At 38.7% G+C, this 12,117-nt stretch overlaps 1 protein-coding gene across 3 annotated transcripts; it reads right to left on the bottom strand.

The window, feature by feature from the left end:
• Window positions 1-1,260: 1,260 nt before the first annotated feature.
• On the bottom strand, window positions 1,261-10,735 carry nufip2 (nuclear FMR1 interacting protein 2). Of its 3 annotated transcripts, none has more exons than XM_032533406.1 (4): window positions 10,315-10,735; window positions 6,864-8,549; window positions 5,311-5,343; window positions 1,261-4,133 (listed from the first exon to the last, which is right to left on the bottom strand). In XM_032533406.1, exons 1-4 carry the CDS (start codon window positions 10,478-10,480, stop codon window positions 4,081-4,083), a joined length of 1,938 nt encoding a protein of 645 aa, XP_032389297.1. In that variant the 5' UTR covers window positions 10,481-10,735; the 3' UTR covers window positions 1,261-4,080. The 3 variants fall into 3 exon arrangements, with proteins under 3 accessions (XP_032389297.1, XP_032389298.1, XP_032389299.1); XM_032533407.1 differs by having other exon boundaries at window positions 10,333-10,729; XM_032533408.1 differs by lacking the exon at window positions 10,315-10,735 and adding an exon at window positions 9,934-10,288.
• Window positions 10,736-12,117: the final 1,382 nt, after the last annotated feature.

Raw genomic sequence — 12,117 nt, 5'->3', positions numbered from 1 at the left:
CCCCCAGTCTGTGCGCTTGCCATTCACTAGCTGAATATCTGAGTAGTGTACCTTTGGCGAAAGCAGATTACAGAGCTGTTGAACCGCACGTTAATACCTTACTCACGCTCACAACATGATCAACATCACTACAAATAAAAATATATTAAGAGGAACTCTGAGATGCAGTGTTTCAACGCTCATCACTCCATCACAACTATTTAACTAATTTCTTTAAAGTAATTTGTAGAAAATCTGGAAAAGAATAACATTGGTGCTATTGGGGGAAAATAATAGTTCTATATCTGCCTTTACCAGTAACTAAATCATCCAAAACTTACAAAAAATGAGACATCTTAATTTTCTGTATCATTTATTCCTTTAAGTCTCATCCTAATTGTGAATCTATGGATAAATTAGGTTATAACTCAAAAATAAAACCCTTTTATAAAACATGGTAAAACATTAATTTGTTAAATCAATTCAAATCAGTTATGTGCTACTTCAGACATTATCTTGACGATGGGCTGGCATGAGTATACGCCAGCAAGCGGCTGTCATCCGTCCCATTCAAACTGATTTTGGCTTTTAGGTGACACAATTCTGAACACAAGCCATGACAATTTCAAAAACTACAAAACACATAAAATGCTAATTGCTTTCAGCTGCGTCCATGTTGTTTAAGAAAAGAAAAAAATTAGGATTATCTGTAAGAAAACTTTAACAGCATTGCAAATGTTACAAAAAAAAAGAAAAACAATGGCACAGATATACGCTGGAAGCAGATTTTAAACAATCAAAATTGCTGTAAAAGTATATTTTTTTCCACACAGGCACCTGAACTTGAAACAAGGTTGGGGGGGGGGGGGATTTGAAATATACGAGGAACTTGCATATTATAGGAAGAACTCGCTATGCACACATCCACAAAACGAGGCAAAACTCGTCACTCAACCTGCATCAGCGTCCTTGAGGTGATTGCACATCCTGAGTGGGTGGCGATATAAACTCCACATGTTCAGGCCACTCTCTCACCAAACCAACAGCCAGTCAGTCAACCCCCCCCCCACCAAAAGAAATCACTGATTAACTTAGCTTCAAGAACCTGTTTTTGGTTTACAGGCTACAATGCTAAATAATAGTCCTATCTTTATAAATGCATATTCAACATAGCCTTTTGCTGAATTAAGTGCTTCAAAAAGAGGAGCCTTAGGGGTGGGAGAGTGGGAGATTCCCTTGATATCCCTGTACAGGACTACCGGTACTCTCAAAAAGCAAGACAAAATGTAAGACTCCAGTAACATCACATACTACTCATTTTGATCACCCTGTTTTGCATTTAGAAGCCTAGAGATGCATCACTGTCAGTTGATAATGCTTTCAGTCTGAACAATTTTGACTTTACCATATGGAAACCTGATTATGTCACTTTGTCAATGGATCATGGGCAATCAGAAGAAATAAAAAGAGATTTGTGTAACTTCATGCCAGACAAAATGTCAAATTCCACAAACACAGAAAAACAAAAAAATCGAAAAGCTAGTGGCCAATATCTCCTCAAATGCCGTTGCTTTGTCATACACCAAAGCCAACACAATTGTTCTTATTCAGAGGGCAGCATTTGATAATACACTCGTCCATCACACGCTGTACAATGGAAGCCAAAAAACAAAGCATTTTAAATACCAGAGAGCTGACTAAGATTAGACGTGGAAGTTAAATGTCAAGAACTGGCGGCAGTTACGACTTTCCCTCTCTGCCCATGAATACAAGCTGCAGCGCTGCCTAATCAGGACACAGTGGAAAGAAGTATACTTGAAAGCTCATACCCAGAGTGTAGCTCCCCAATAGAAACACCACTGACGTTCCGCAATAAGAAATCAAGAGGTGCTTCAATATGTGTTAATATTGAAGCACTTCTTGATCGGGGAGAAAATGAACCATCAAAAACTGCAGGATTACAGTCTAGTATACATGGAAAACAGCACATGGAGCCATGTGTTTTTTTTAAAGGGTAAATAAACAAGAAAACTTATAATTTTTAGAGCCCAAAATGACAATGACAGCACCTTGCATGCCATGACAGTTTTCCTCAAAATATTTGGTGTTGTGTCATAACATCATAAGAGACTATATAATTGGACTCCAATTCAACAATTTGAATTTGAGAACATAACATGACAGGGGCCATTTGGCAAAAACAATACTTAACATAGTCATGGCTTTATCAACACTACCTGAGTTAAATATAATAAATTTGTATTTCTTAACTGTTTTTTTCTGAAAAGTAACAGCCCAGAGCCATTCTGTTAAGGAGTATTTCTCAGTCACTACACATATATCTCTCTCTAGTAATTAAAAGACAAAAGCAATTAGTTTACATAAAGTGCTAGTAATCCACACATTAACCAAATCATATTCTCTCCTAGAGAAAAGAAACCTGGACAGTTCCTTTTATTATGTTGAATAACGGAATCCCGATTTGGAGATGGTGATGAAAGGTAAGTCACGGCTGGCCAGTTAGCAAATTTGGGCTCCCTAGATTTAATTAGATATTTCAACGTGAGCTCTTTAGCAAAGACCACTTAAGAATTTGTGCAACAAAATGAAAACGCACCTTGAACATTTTTGAACAAACCCCACCAGCATCTTGGGTGATGATTTTGTAGCTCCGTATAACCCATTTCACACATTGTATGGATCACACGGTGTTATTGCACACTGGTTTGCAAAATTGTAAAATGTTAATAAAAACATAATAGTACGACTCATTTTCACATTTCAACACAGTTTGACAAAGTGGCTAGTAGGGGAACCTAGATTAGTATTGCAATTGTTGTTGTGTTGCAGTTGTCTTTGTATGGCAATGAACAGTGACTTACAACTCATTCATTTCCACAAGAAAACATGCAAGAAATACAATGACATAAGACAGAAAAGTAAAGACCAAATGCGGAGTCAGGAAAAACAAAACAAAAATAAAAGTTGTAAAATGCAACTCATGTTCCTTTGAAAAGAGGAATTGAACAGTTTTTACATAGAAATAAATGCAGTAAAAACAATCTGTGTAGACATCCTGAGTCTTACTGCTGAACAAATAGCACAACTCGCAGAAGACCTTATTGGTAGCAATGCCTCTTAATGTGTTACTCAGTTAATTCCTAAAATCAGCATTCATTTACTAGAGGGTTTACATGAATCAGAATTTAAAAACAGTCTGCACTGACCTTAATAACAATATGCATGCAATGTATTAAAAGCTTTAAGAGGAAAAGCTTTTTCCTTTAAATGAGACCTGATTTTGAAATCTTGAGTACATCTGTAAATAAACATTAAAAATTAAGGGGCATAGCTTTTCTTTAAATTGGGCACTTCTGTACCTGTGCTCTGGGGTCAAACTGCAGTGTAGATAACACTCAAGTTAGGGCAGACAAAACAGTATGAAAGAAAAAAGCAAGTATTTAATTTCTGGGCTCTTATATTCCCTAAAAGGACTTAAGACAAGGTTTTCCCTTCCTGTATGGGGCCTCACCTGTGAGCTTCCACTTAACTTATAGTTTAACTCTTAATGATCTTAATTCCATAACTTCCAAGGCCGTCTTTGCAAAGTGTGTTCTCCTTTCTTCCACGATGAATTCAAGCTTGCACACAGATGTGTATGTATAACGTCTAACATATCCAATGAACTTATTTGAATGCGAAGAAAGAAAATGACTGAGGCATCCCATAGTCAGACTGACGGCTGCCGCAGTTCAACAGGATAAAGGCTTAGGGAGGTGCAATCCATGACACCTTCCTTTGTTGAACTCCTGAACATCATCCTCAAAGAGCCATGAGACAAACAACTATCACAGCTCCAAAGTTCCATTTATCGTGTTGGAGAGGCACAGATCAACTCCTTTAACGTCCCTCCAGAGTGTGTGCGTGTTTGTCTGATGCCCCCGAAAGAAGTCGGTATTTCCACCGGAGATTCCAAGGAAAATCTGCCATGCTAAACTATCAATGTTTTCACAGTTGTCACTTTATCTGTTCAACAGGATTTATGATTCCCAAGGTAGATCAATGCAGCACTCAGAAGAGAAGTACTGAAGCCCATTGACCTCACTGATCAGGTCCATCCTTGGTCTCATCATAAACCACTACTCTTTTTGGATCTACAGCAGAGGGGGAAGAAATGGTTAGATTATTCAATATATCAGTCATCAGACCTCTGACTTCACCACATAAAATGTGAAACAACAGGCATTTTATTTAACCTAATTAACCTTCTTGAAAGCTAATTTACTTGACATTTACGAAGCGTTGGCTTCTTTTGTAAAATGAAAAACAGGTTTTTGTTGAATTTGTTTTTATACTTCTCCAAGTCAAGAAACTGAACTATTGAACATATTGCAAGTATCAAAAAGTTTCAAACAAAACCCAGCCCTAGTAACAATGGCATTTTTCATTATATCTGGTGGTTGACCATTAAGCAAACATAGCCTCAAATACCATTGAACTCATGTCTGTGTTGACATCAACAGACTGTTTGGAATAACTGCTGCATTTCACTTGCCTGACTAGAGTATCAGAGGACCATACACCAGTCACGGCCATTTAACCATGTTTCTGTAGGTGATTACTTTGGGTTGCTTATGTTTATGCGGTTAAGTAATAGAATTATGTTAGTCCATGATATACCGCTGACTGCCCAGGAGAGGCTTGCTGAAGGCATTAATGCAACCACTGTGCCACAACTGAAGCAACATTTTATTCACATAGAGTAATTCATAGCATGGAGTTAGCTTTAGAAGTTTTAAGATCAGGTTACCAAATACTTATGAACTAAATGTATAGGTGTTCATGCACAATAACAATTTGATTGTAACTGCATAGAAAAGAAGAAAAAAGCCACATACTAGGCTAAGTGTCAATGCCATATTGTGAGTAAGTATAACATTAACAGAAATGTATACAGCTTAGTCTAGTTCCTCCATGTTTTGATGTTGACAATGTGCCGCAAGAGCTGCATAGGCAGCATGGTTTTGAAGACAAAAGACACAATCACTGCAAGTACTAAAAGGTCAATAAGGTACTCTAAATTTATTTGAGTAAAAAATTAAAACTAATATATATTTTGTTTTTCTACATTTACATCCCATTTGGATTGGAACCAAAACATTCATACCCTTGGTTTCACACCCACTTATGACTTAAATCAACCTAAAGCCTGGCCTCCCACCCATTACAGTTGTTGTGTATGTGTCATATGCCAGAACATTTCTAGGTCCAATGCTTGAGAAAACTGCTAAATATGGAGGTTAGGAAGAAGTGAGAACAAGTTTAGTTTACCTTGTTTTTGCAAGTTGAAAATTAATTCCATTTCTGTGGAAGGAAAAAGAGCATATTATTTCAGCATTAATATTTTCAGAAAATGTCTTGTACTTCTAAACTATAGTTTAAAGACCATTTTTATCAAATTAGTTGTTTCAATCATTCAGCACATCAAATCTCTTGAGACTTAACAGTGCTTACCGTAGTTATAATCCTTAAAATGTTAGTAAAATAAAATATCAATGTCCGCCATTGCAGCAAAAGATTACAATTTCCTTCACATGCATGAGGTATTGTCAGGACACTATGCTTCTCCAGAGATTTGAGATTTGTAATTCAATCTCATCAATATCAGCCTCACGGTTTACTTTTAACTCGCTGACAGTCAAATCAGAACTGTGTTAAGTTATTGCTAATCCAAACCGAACATTTCCAGCCAAATGCTTCAAATTAAAAGCATTCAACTGCCAGCAGTCAACTCCCCTCTCTATATCTTACACATGCAGCTGGCGCTGATAAGCCAGCATTGTTTTAACTGGACGTGAACCCTCCACTGTGAAGCTAGCACTAATGGAATCTCAGATTTAATGTCCAGAGTCTGGCTGTACCGGACTCTGCCGGTGGTTCCAACTGTAGTATTGAATCTCAAATTAAATGTCCAAAATCAGGCTATCCAGCTCTTCGGGCTGTTAAATTGCGCTAGCCACCTCTATCACAGGTTGCAGAGAAGGGGCTGTGAGCTGCACTTTATTGGAGATAGTAAAGTTGACATTTGTGGACAATAAGCCACTGCCATATTGCAATACAAAACATAACTGAGCAAAAATGCTCATTTTATTTAAAATAAATTAATGTATCATTAGGTTAACAGGTGCCATTGATAAATGCACATTTAAAGATGTTACTTTCCCAAACAAAAACACACAAAAGAGCGGCGATTTTGTACAGGGTTGTAGATGGTGGTAGTGTTCCCAATTGCGTGAGGTCTTTGTTATTTAACCCCCCAATGTAGCACAAGTAAACTTCATATTTCACAATTACAGTTTTCCTTCAGACAACAACGATAATGAACTATATTATATATATATATATATAGTTCATTATCGTTGTCGAGGTCAAATGTGCAGCCTTACTCAGCAGGGATAACATACGTTTGAAAGCCATACAGGATGCATGACAGCCTTACTGCATTATATTTTGAATACCTGCCACCTGCATTTTGTGTTTTCCTTAAAATAAAGCAAGACACTTCCACAGTAAATAAGTGAATATTAATTTACCAGAATGCAGGAGATTACTGTTTGACAACCTATTCTGAGCCAGGAAAAACCTTGAGATGCAAATATTACTGACAAATGCCTATACTAACAATATTTTGACAACAAAGTTTGTAAAAAGTTGCTCTTCTCTTGTATTTCTGACAAAGTAGCTGTTCATGGAGTGTTTGCTGTAATATTAAACCACACTTGCCATTACAAACAAAAACCGCAGGTCAACCAGAAATTAAATTTTAAGGATTACAACTTAAATGGTTATAAGTTCATCTTAATAAATTAGATAGTTATAGTTACCTTTAGTGTGATAAGTGACAGCAGCTTTAATATCAAAGGTCCAGCTACACCTTCTGCCAATGTCTTTAGAGTGGGCCTGTTGTTTAGATGAGCCAAACAGCACAGTGGTTACGTGGCCCTGTGCAGGCTTAGCACCGTTGTCTTTACTGGGGGCCAACACAGCAGACCCTGCACCCTTAGCCTCCACTTTTGTCTGTTCCTGGCCACATGGTTGCAGCTTGTTCTCCTCCTCACTCATCAAACAAGCAGGAGAACATGTATTAGACACATCGCAAGGGGCACAAGTCCTTTTCTCATGGTCTTGAGCCAAAGTGCCAGGCTCTAAGAATGATGGGCTTACATCAAAGCAGGGCTGGGCAGCCTTGGCTGCAACAGCCTGACACTCGCTTTGAGGTGTGACCACAGTAGACTTGTCCTCTGTGGGCACTTGGCCACCCCCTCCTTCTGGTCCCAAGTTGGGCTCATTGATGAAAGAAAGCCCCCACTGATTCTGGAAGATATCTCCCAAGGCTTTCTGATTTGTCTGAGCAGCTGGGGGGTCAAGGTGACGAGCACTAGGGAGCACAGGTTGCATATTTAAAGGGTAAATTAAAAGAGTACACTTTCTAAGCTCATATGCGTCATCTACTGGACTGGTTGTAGAGCTACAGTTACTTTCCAAAGGAGATGCTACATTCTCGCCACTTGGGATAGATGGGGCTGTTTGAATACTACTAGCAGCAGGAGCAAAGAAGGTACCCACTGATGGGCAGTTGTTGCCGTTTCCGGAAACAGGGCCATTAGTAAAGCTAGCTGAGGTGATAGTTTTCATAGCAGACATAGGGACCTGTGACAGTCTAACAGGAGGAAGTAGTGCCTCTCCTCCACCTTGAGCTACTTTGTTGAGGTTCTCTTTTACTTTACTTGCATAACTGATCTTGGGAACAATTTTTGCACTGCTATTGTCCACAGGAAATACAGGAGGGGGCTTGAACAAAGTCCATGAGTCTTCTTTTGAAGGTGAGGAAAGCTTGGCTTTGTGCCTTTCCTCAGTCTTTTTACCAAAGGTGCCAACTGTTTTGCCATCAGAGTTTTTCCTCTGAGATTCACCCATTGAAGCCTCTGACGCAACAGCCCGTCTAGCTGCAGATTGAGCATCTACTTTATGGGCAACTCTAATGCCATCAAGTCTAGAAGTCACTCCCTTCACAGTTGTGTCAAGAATAAAAGCACCATGCTCTTGAGTAGTGTTGCCTTGCTGCGTGTCTTTCTCCTTTACTCTTATCACATAATCAGTGTTCTTGCCGTTGTTGCATCTGGCCTTGCGTTTCTTCGGCGTAGTATATCCACCTTCGGAGCCACTGCCATCATTGTCCTTGCTAGAGTAGCCATTTGTAATTAAGCCACAGTTTACAACACCATTTTGAAGCAACATTGAGTCTTTCTTATCCAAAAGCGCACCCTCATAATAATTCAAATCCAGAGCCTTCTCCTTGTCATGTTTAAGGTCCATATTTTTATGGTCCAAGCCTTTGCTGCTCACTTTTTGAACAGTCGTGTACAGCTTTTGTGTGGACTTCTGCTTCACATTTGTATTACTCGTGTGTCGGTTACCATTGCTGTTGGGGTGATGCGACATACCAACAGTATCAGATAGATGTGGATTCTTCTCACCCTCCTCCTCACTGATGTTTACTTTTTTATTGCCTGAAAGGGGAAACAAAATCAGTTTATACTGAAATAACACCTCAACAATTCTTTCCACTAGTTTGCAGAAAACTGCATAACTGGTCAAAGACAACTACAGGTAATACAATACAATAATGCTGTGTCAATTCATATGACATTTTGTGAATTTTGGTAAAGTATTCATTTGTATGATAAGCACTATACAAAAAAATGATTTTGATGCTGTACCCATGATCATCCTCATATTTAAAATGAGCCCAAGTATGAATTACACATAATCACATTTGGAATTTCTTTTTGGAACACTTTGTCTCTGCTAACCACAGATTTAAATTGGTGTGTACTATACAAACCACAAATATGCACTATAATCTGATAACAATCCATGTATTGTGTTCATAGGTTACTTTAGTATTTTCTGATAATTCATTGCAGCAGTCAATTTTAAGTAAGCTATGTTGTCCAGCAACTTTGTCCAGAGCAGTGAGATGGACAGGGAAAGCACCATTGCTGGTTTATCTTTGTAGTGTTGCCTGGATATGTATATCCTAACACATTCTAACATGAACTGGATTCTCACTGTATTTAACAAACTATGGACATGTATCATTCCTCACAACGGTCAACTGCATACTATTAGCCATTAACTTTATTGATATTATCTGATCTGACATCAAATATCTGTTGCTGCAAGATGTAAAAAAGGGCTCAAAGCAGCATATATGACATACATTTGGAGTGGTAGTGAACCATAAATAGGTCTAACTATGCATTATTCTTATGGGCACGGATGTGTCAACGTGGGGCTTCAAATTCAATAGTGCTGCCTGCCCTCGTCTGTGGGCACAGCACACACAAGCTTCAGCTGCATCCGCTTCACTTGTTATACCGAGGTGATGTTCTCGCTCATTAGCATTAACATAGCTGCCAGCAAACGTAAGGTTGATAGTTACAATAGTTGTTTAGCTGCATCAAACACTATCTTTATCAATTCATAATTGAGATGCTGCGTGGCTTCACGTTGACTGGACAACATGCAACAGGCCTGACAGAGATGGCTAACGTTAGCTAATGTCAACTAGCCCTTGACTCGTTAGGCATTAACACGCCCTGGCACCAATAATAGTTGGCTGTGCCATAAGACAGCCACAAAACAGAGTAGCTATACAAAAGACGACAACGACATTACAAGTACTACAAAGTACCGTGGCCGTATTAACATTATTTACAAGCTAGATAACTAACGGTATAGCGTTAGTGATATTCTAACATGGCCGACAGGAAACGGCAGCTAGAACATTCCAGTGGAGCCGGCTCGCTTTCCTGAACTGGACATAAGCATGCTGAAATGAATAAGATAGATATTTGACTCCTGTTGAAAGGGAATTACATGTACTCACACCAGTTAATGAGTTTAAAGCGCACGGTGACCCAGCGGGATTTCTGAAATTATTTAGTTACATATGTAAAAGAAAAATGGGCACAAGGTCAATCCCCGATATGTCAAACCACCACTAGCGTCAACTGTCACGCAACATCAGCTAGCCGACTTAACGGCTGGTTTCTGGTGCGACAGTGGCCAACTATCGGTCCAATTAGTTGGCTAACGTTATTCACCCGCTATAACGCTTCTTAAACTATTCAAGGCAGAAGCATATTGTTTGAGTGAATAGCTAGCTGGTATGCTAAGCTCTCAAACACGATGTAGTTAACATTAGTTAGCAAATGCTAGTCGGCTCGTTGACATTAGCTAGCTGACTAAGGCTAGCAAGCGTTAGCTCACTTTTCCGGATGGCCCAACCTGTTTTCTTCGTCTGCGTTTCCTGATGCTGGCGCTGGAAGTGGCTCTGATCATGTTTTAGACAAGTTGTATGTTGACTAGAGTGTTTGTCTTCTCCGTGGTGATGATGTTGCCTTTCTTGTGCCCGATCTTTGGGCTGTTCCTCCATTGAAGTGTAGATTGTCGGACTTGTTCACCCAATATGTTAGCTCACGGGGTAAGTGCAGGACAGTCCAATCACTACCAGTGTAAACGGAAGCTGTTTGAAGCCTCTGTAAACGTCAGCAGAGCTAGCTAACGTCTAAAAATGGCACTGTTTCGGGTGATCACCAGCACTAAATTCTGTGTCTACTATTTTTGCTGAGTTATCTAGGGGATATTTTGCAGGGTCTTTCATATCTCTCTAGCTACATGTTTTACTTTAAAATAACGGACAACTGATATTTGAAAAATCTTTTCAGGGTGGGGTTTGTGTTTGAACTAAAATCATATGACCGGAGGCGCTGCCACGTCTCCAGCCAGTGGACACTTTTGTTGAGGGTCCCGGGGAGACAAACCCCACTCCCAAAATGGAAAATGAACGTATTCCAAATTTAATAGCTCTGTCCCTACATTCCTAATTCATTTCTAAGTATTTTACCCCATGTCGAATAGAAAAAAATAGAATGTTCCTGTTGCTGTTTTCTACACTTGTGAGCAAACGAGCAATACGTAAACAGAATGTAAGCGCACACAAAATACCGTGCAACCAATTAATAAATAGTAAATAAATAATAATCAATTTAAAGATTTCAGTGTGCAACATGCATCTTCCACCAGGATTTTTATGTGTGTGTATATCTTGTTTGCTCAAATGTATACCATCACATATAGGATTGTACACATATTAAAGTAGCCAGTGTATCTGCCTACATCCAAAAAACAACAACATGGAGAGTATACTATTGGAAAGGATCCATCATTTTGAAACATAAACATTTTGACTTGATCTAGTAAGCATTTAACAACGATTTTAGCCCTTATATATTCGGTTAGTGTTTCACTGGAGCAGTGGGCACTTATTGTATTAATTGCTTTATATTTTCACAATATCTGGCCTCCTTTCAACATAATTTTCTCTTTTAACTGCCCCACAATTAATAGGCAATAGGCTACAATCTTTGTCCTCTGACACTACTGAATGAAATCAAACTCAGATTTAATGTAATGTGTGGATCTGGCTCAATTGCTTATATTTTGACAAGTCAAACAAAGAGTAAATGCATACATTTAGCAGAGCCTGAAGCATGTCAAAGTTTCATTCAGAAATGTAAAAATAAGAGCAATTATAATATAAGACATTGCATATTTAAATACTGTGCAAGTAGCTTAATTAAGAATTTGTAGAAAGGGAGTGATTTCTTTGCCAGTTAGTATCACACAACATACACATAAATACTAATAGATCCTCACATAGGGTAGTCTAGTGTGCTGTATATTATGTGGCCTATGGGTGGCAGAGTGCAACGTAGCTCACATGGCAATAAAAGAGCAAACAGCACCTTCTTGTGGTTACAGATACAAAGTCTCAGATTTTGTACAGGACCATACATGAGATGTAGTGAAAGTTGAGTAATTCTTTTTGCAGTCAAAACAAAGGTGCTGTATGAATGTAACCCACTTTCTTGAGTCTCTGGCATGGGCTAAGTTCTTGTTACCAATTTCAAAGATTCATATTTGTGTGATTGGCAAAGATATGCTTAATGTAACAGAATACACTAGTAGGATAGAGATTAATTTTGTGTGTTTTTAAGAGAAAATGTGATG

The sequence above is a fragment of the Etheostoma spectabile genome, chromosome 13 (genome assembly GCF_008692095.1).
Source record: "Etheostoma spectabile isolate EspeVRDwgs_2016 chromosome 13, UIUC_Espe_1.0, whole genome shotgun sequence".
In the NCBI taxonomy this organism is placed as follows: Eukaryota; Metazoa; Chordata; class Actinopteri; order Perciformes; family Percidae; genus Etheostoma; species Etheostoma spectabile.
Note: the sequence above shows the minus strand (reverse complement) of the source record. Positions and strands in the feature narration are given on the sequence as shown.

Coding starts and splice junctions, on each gene's coding strand:
- nufip2 (XM_032533406.1), bottom strand. CDS start 10,480: ATGGAGGAACAGCCCAAAGATCGGGCACAAGAAAGGCAACATCATCAC. Junction 5,344..6,863: donor TGTCACTTATCACACTAAAG/GTAACTATAACT, acceptor TTCCTTCCACAG/AAATGGAATTAATTTTCAAC. Junction 4,134..5,310: donor TTTCAACTTGCAAAAACAAG/GTAAACTAAACT, acceptor CCTCTGCTGTAG/ATCCAAAAAGAGTAGTGGTT.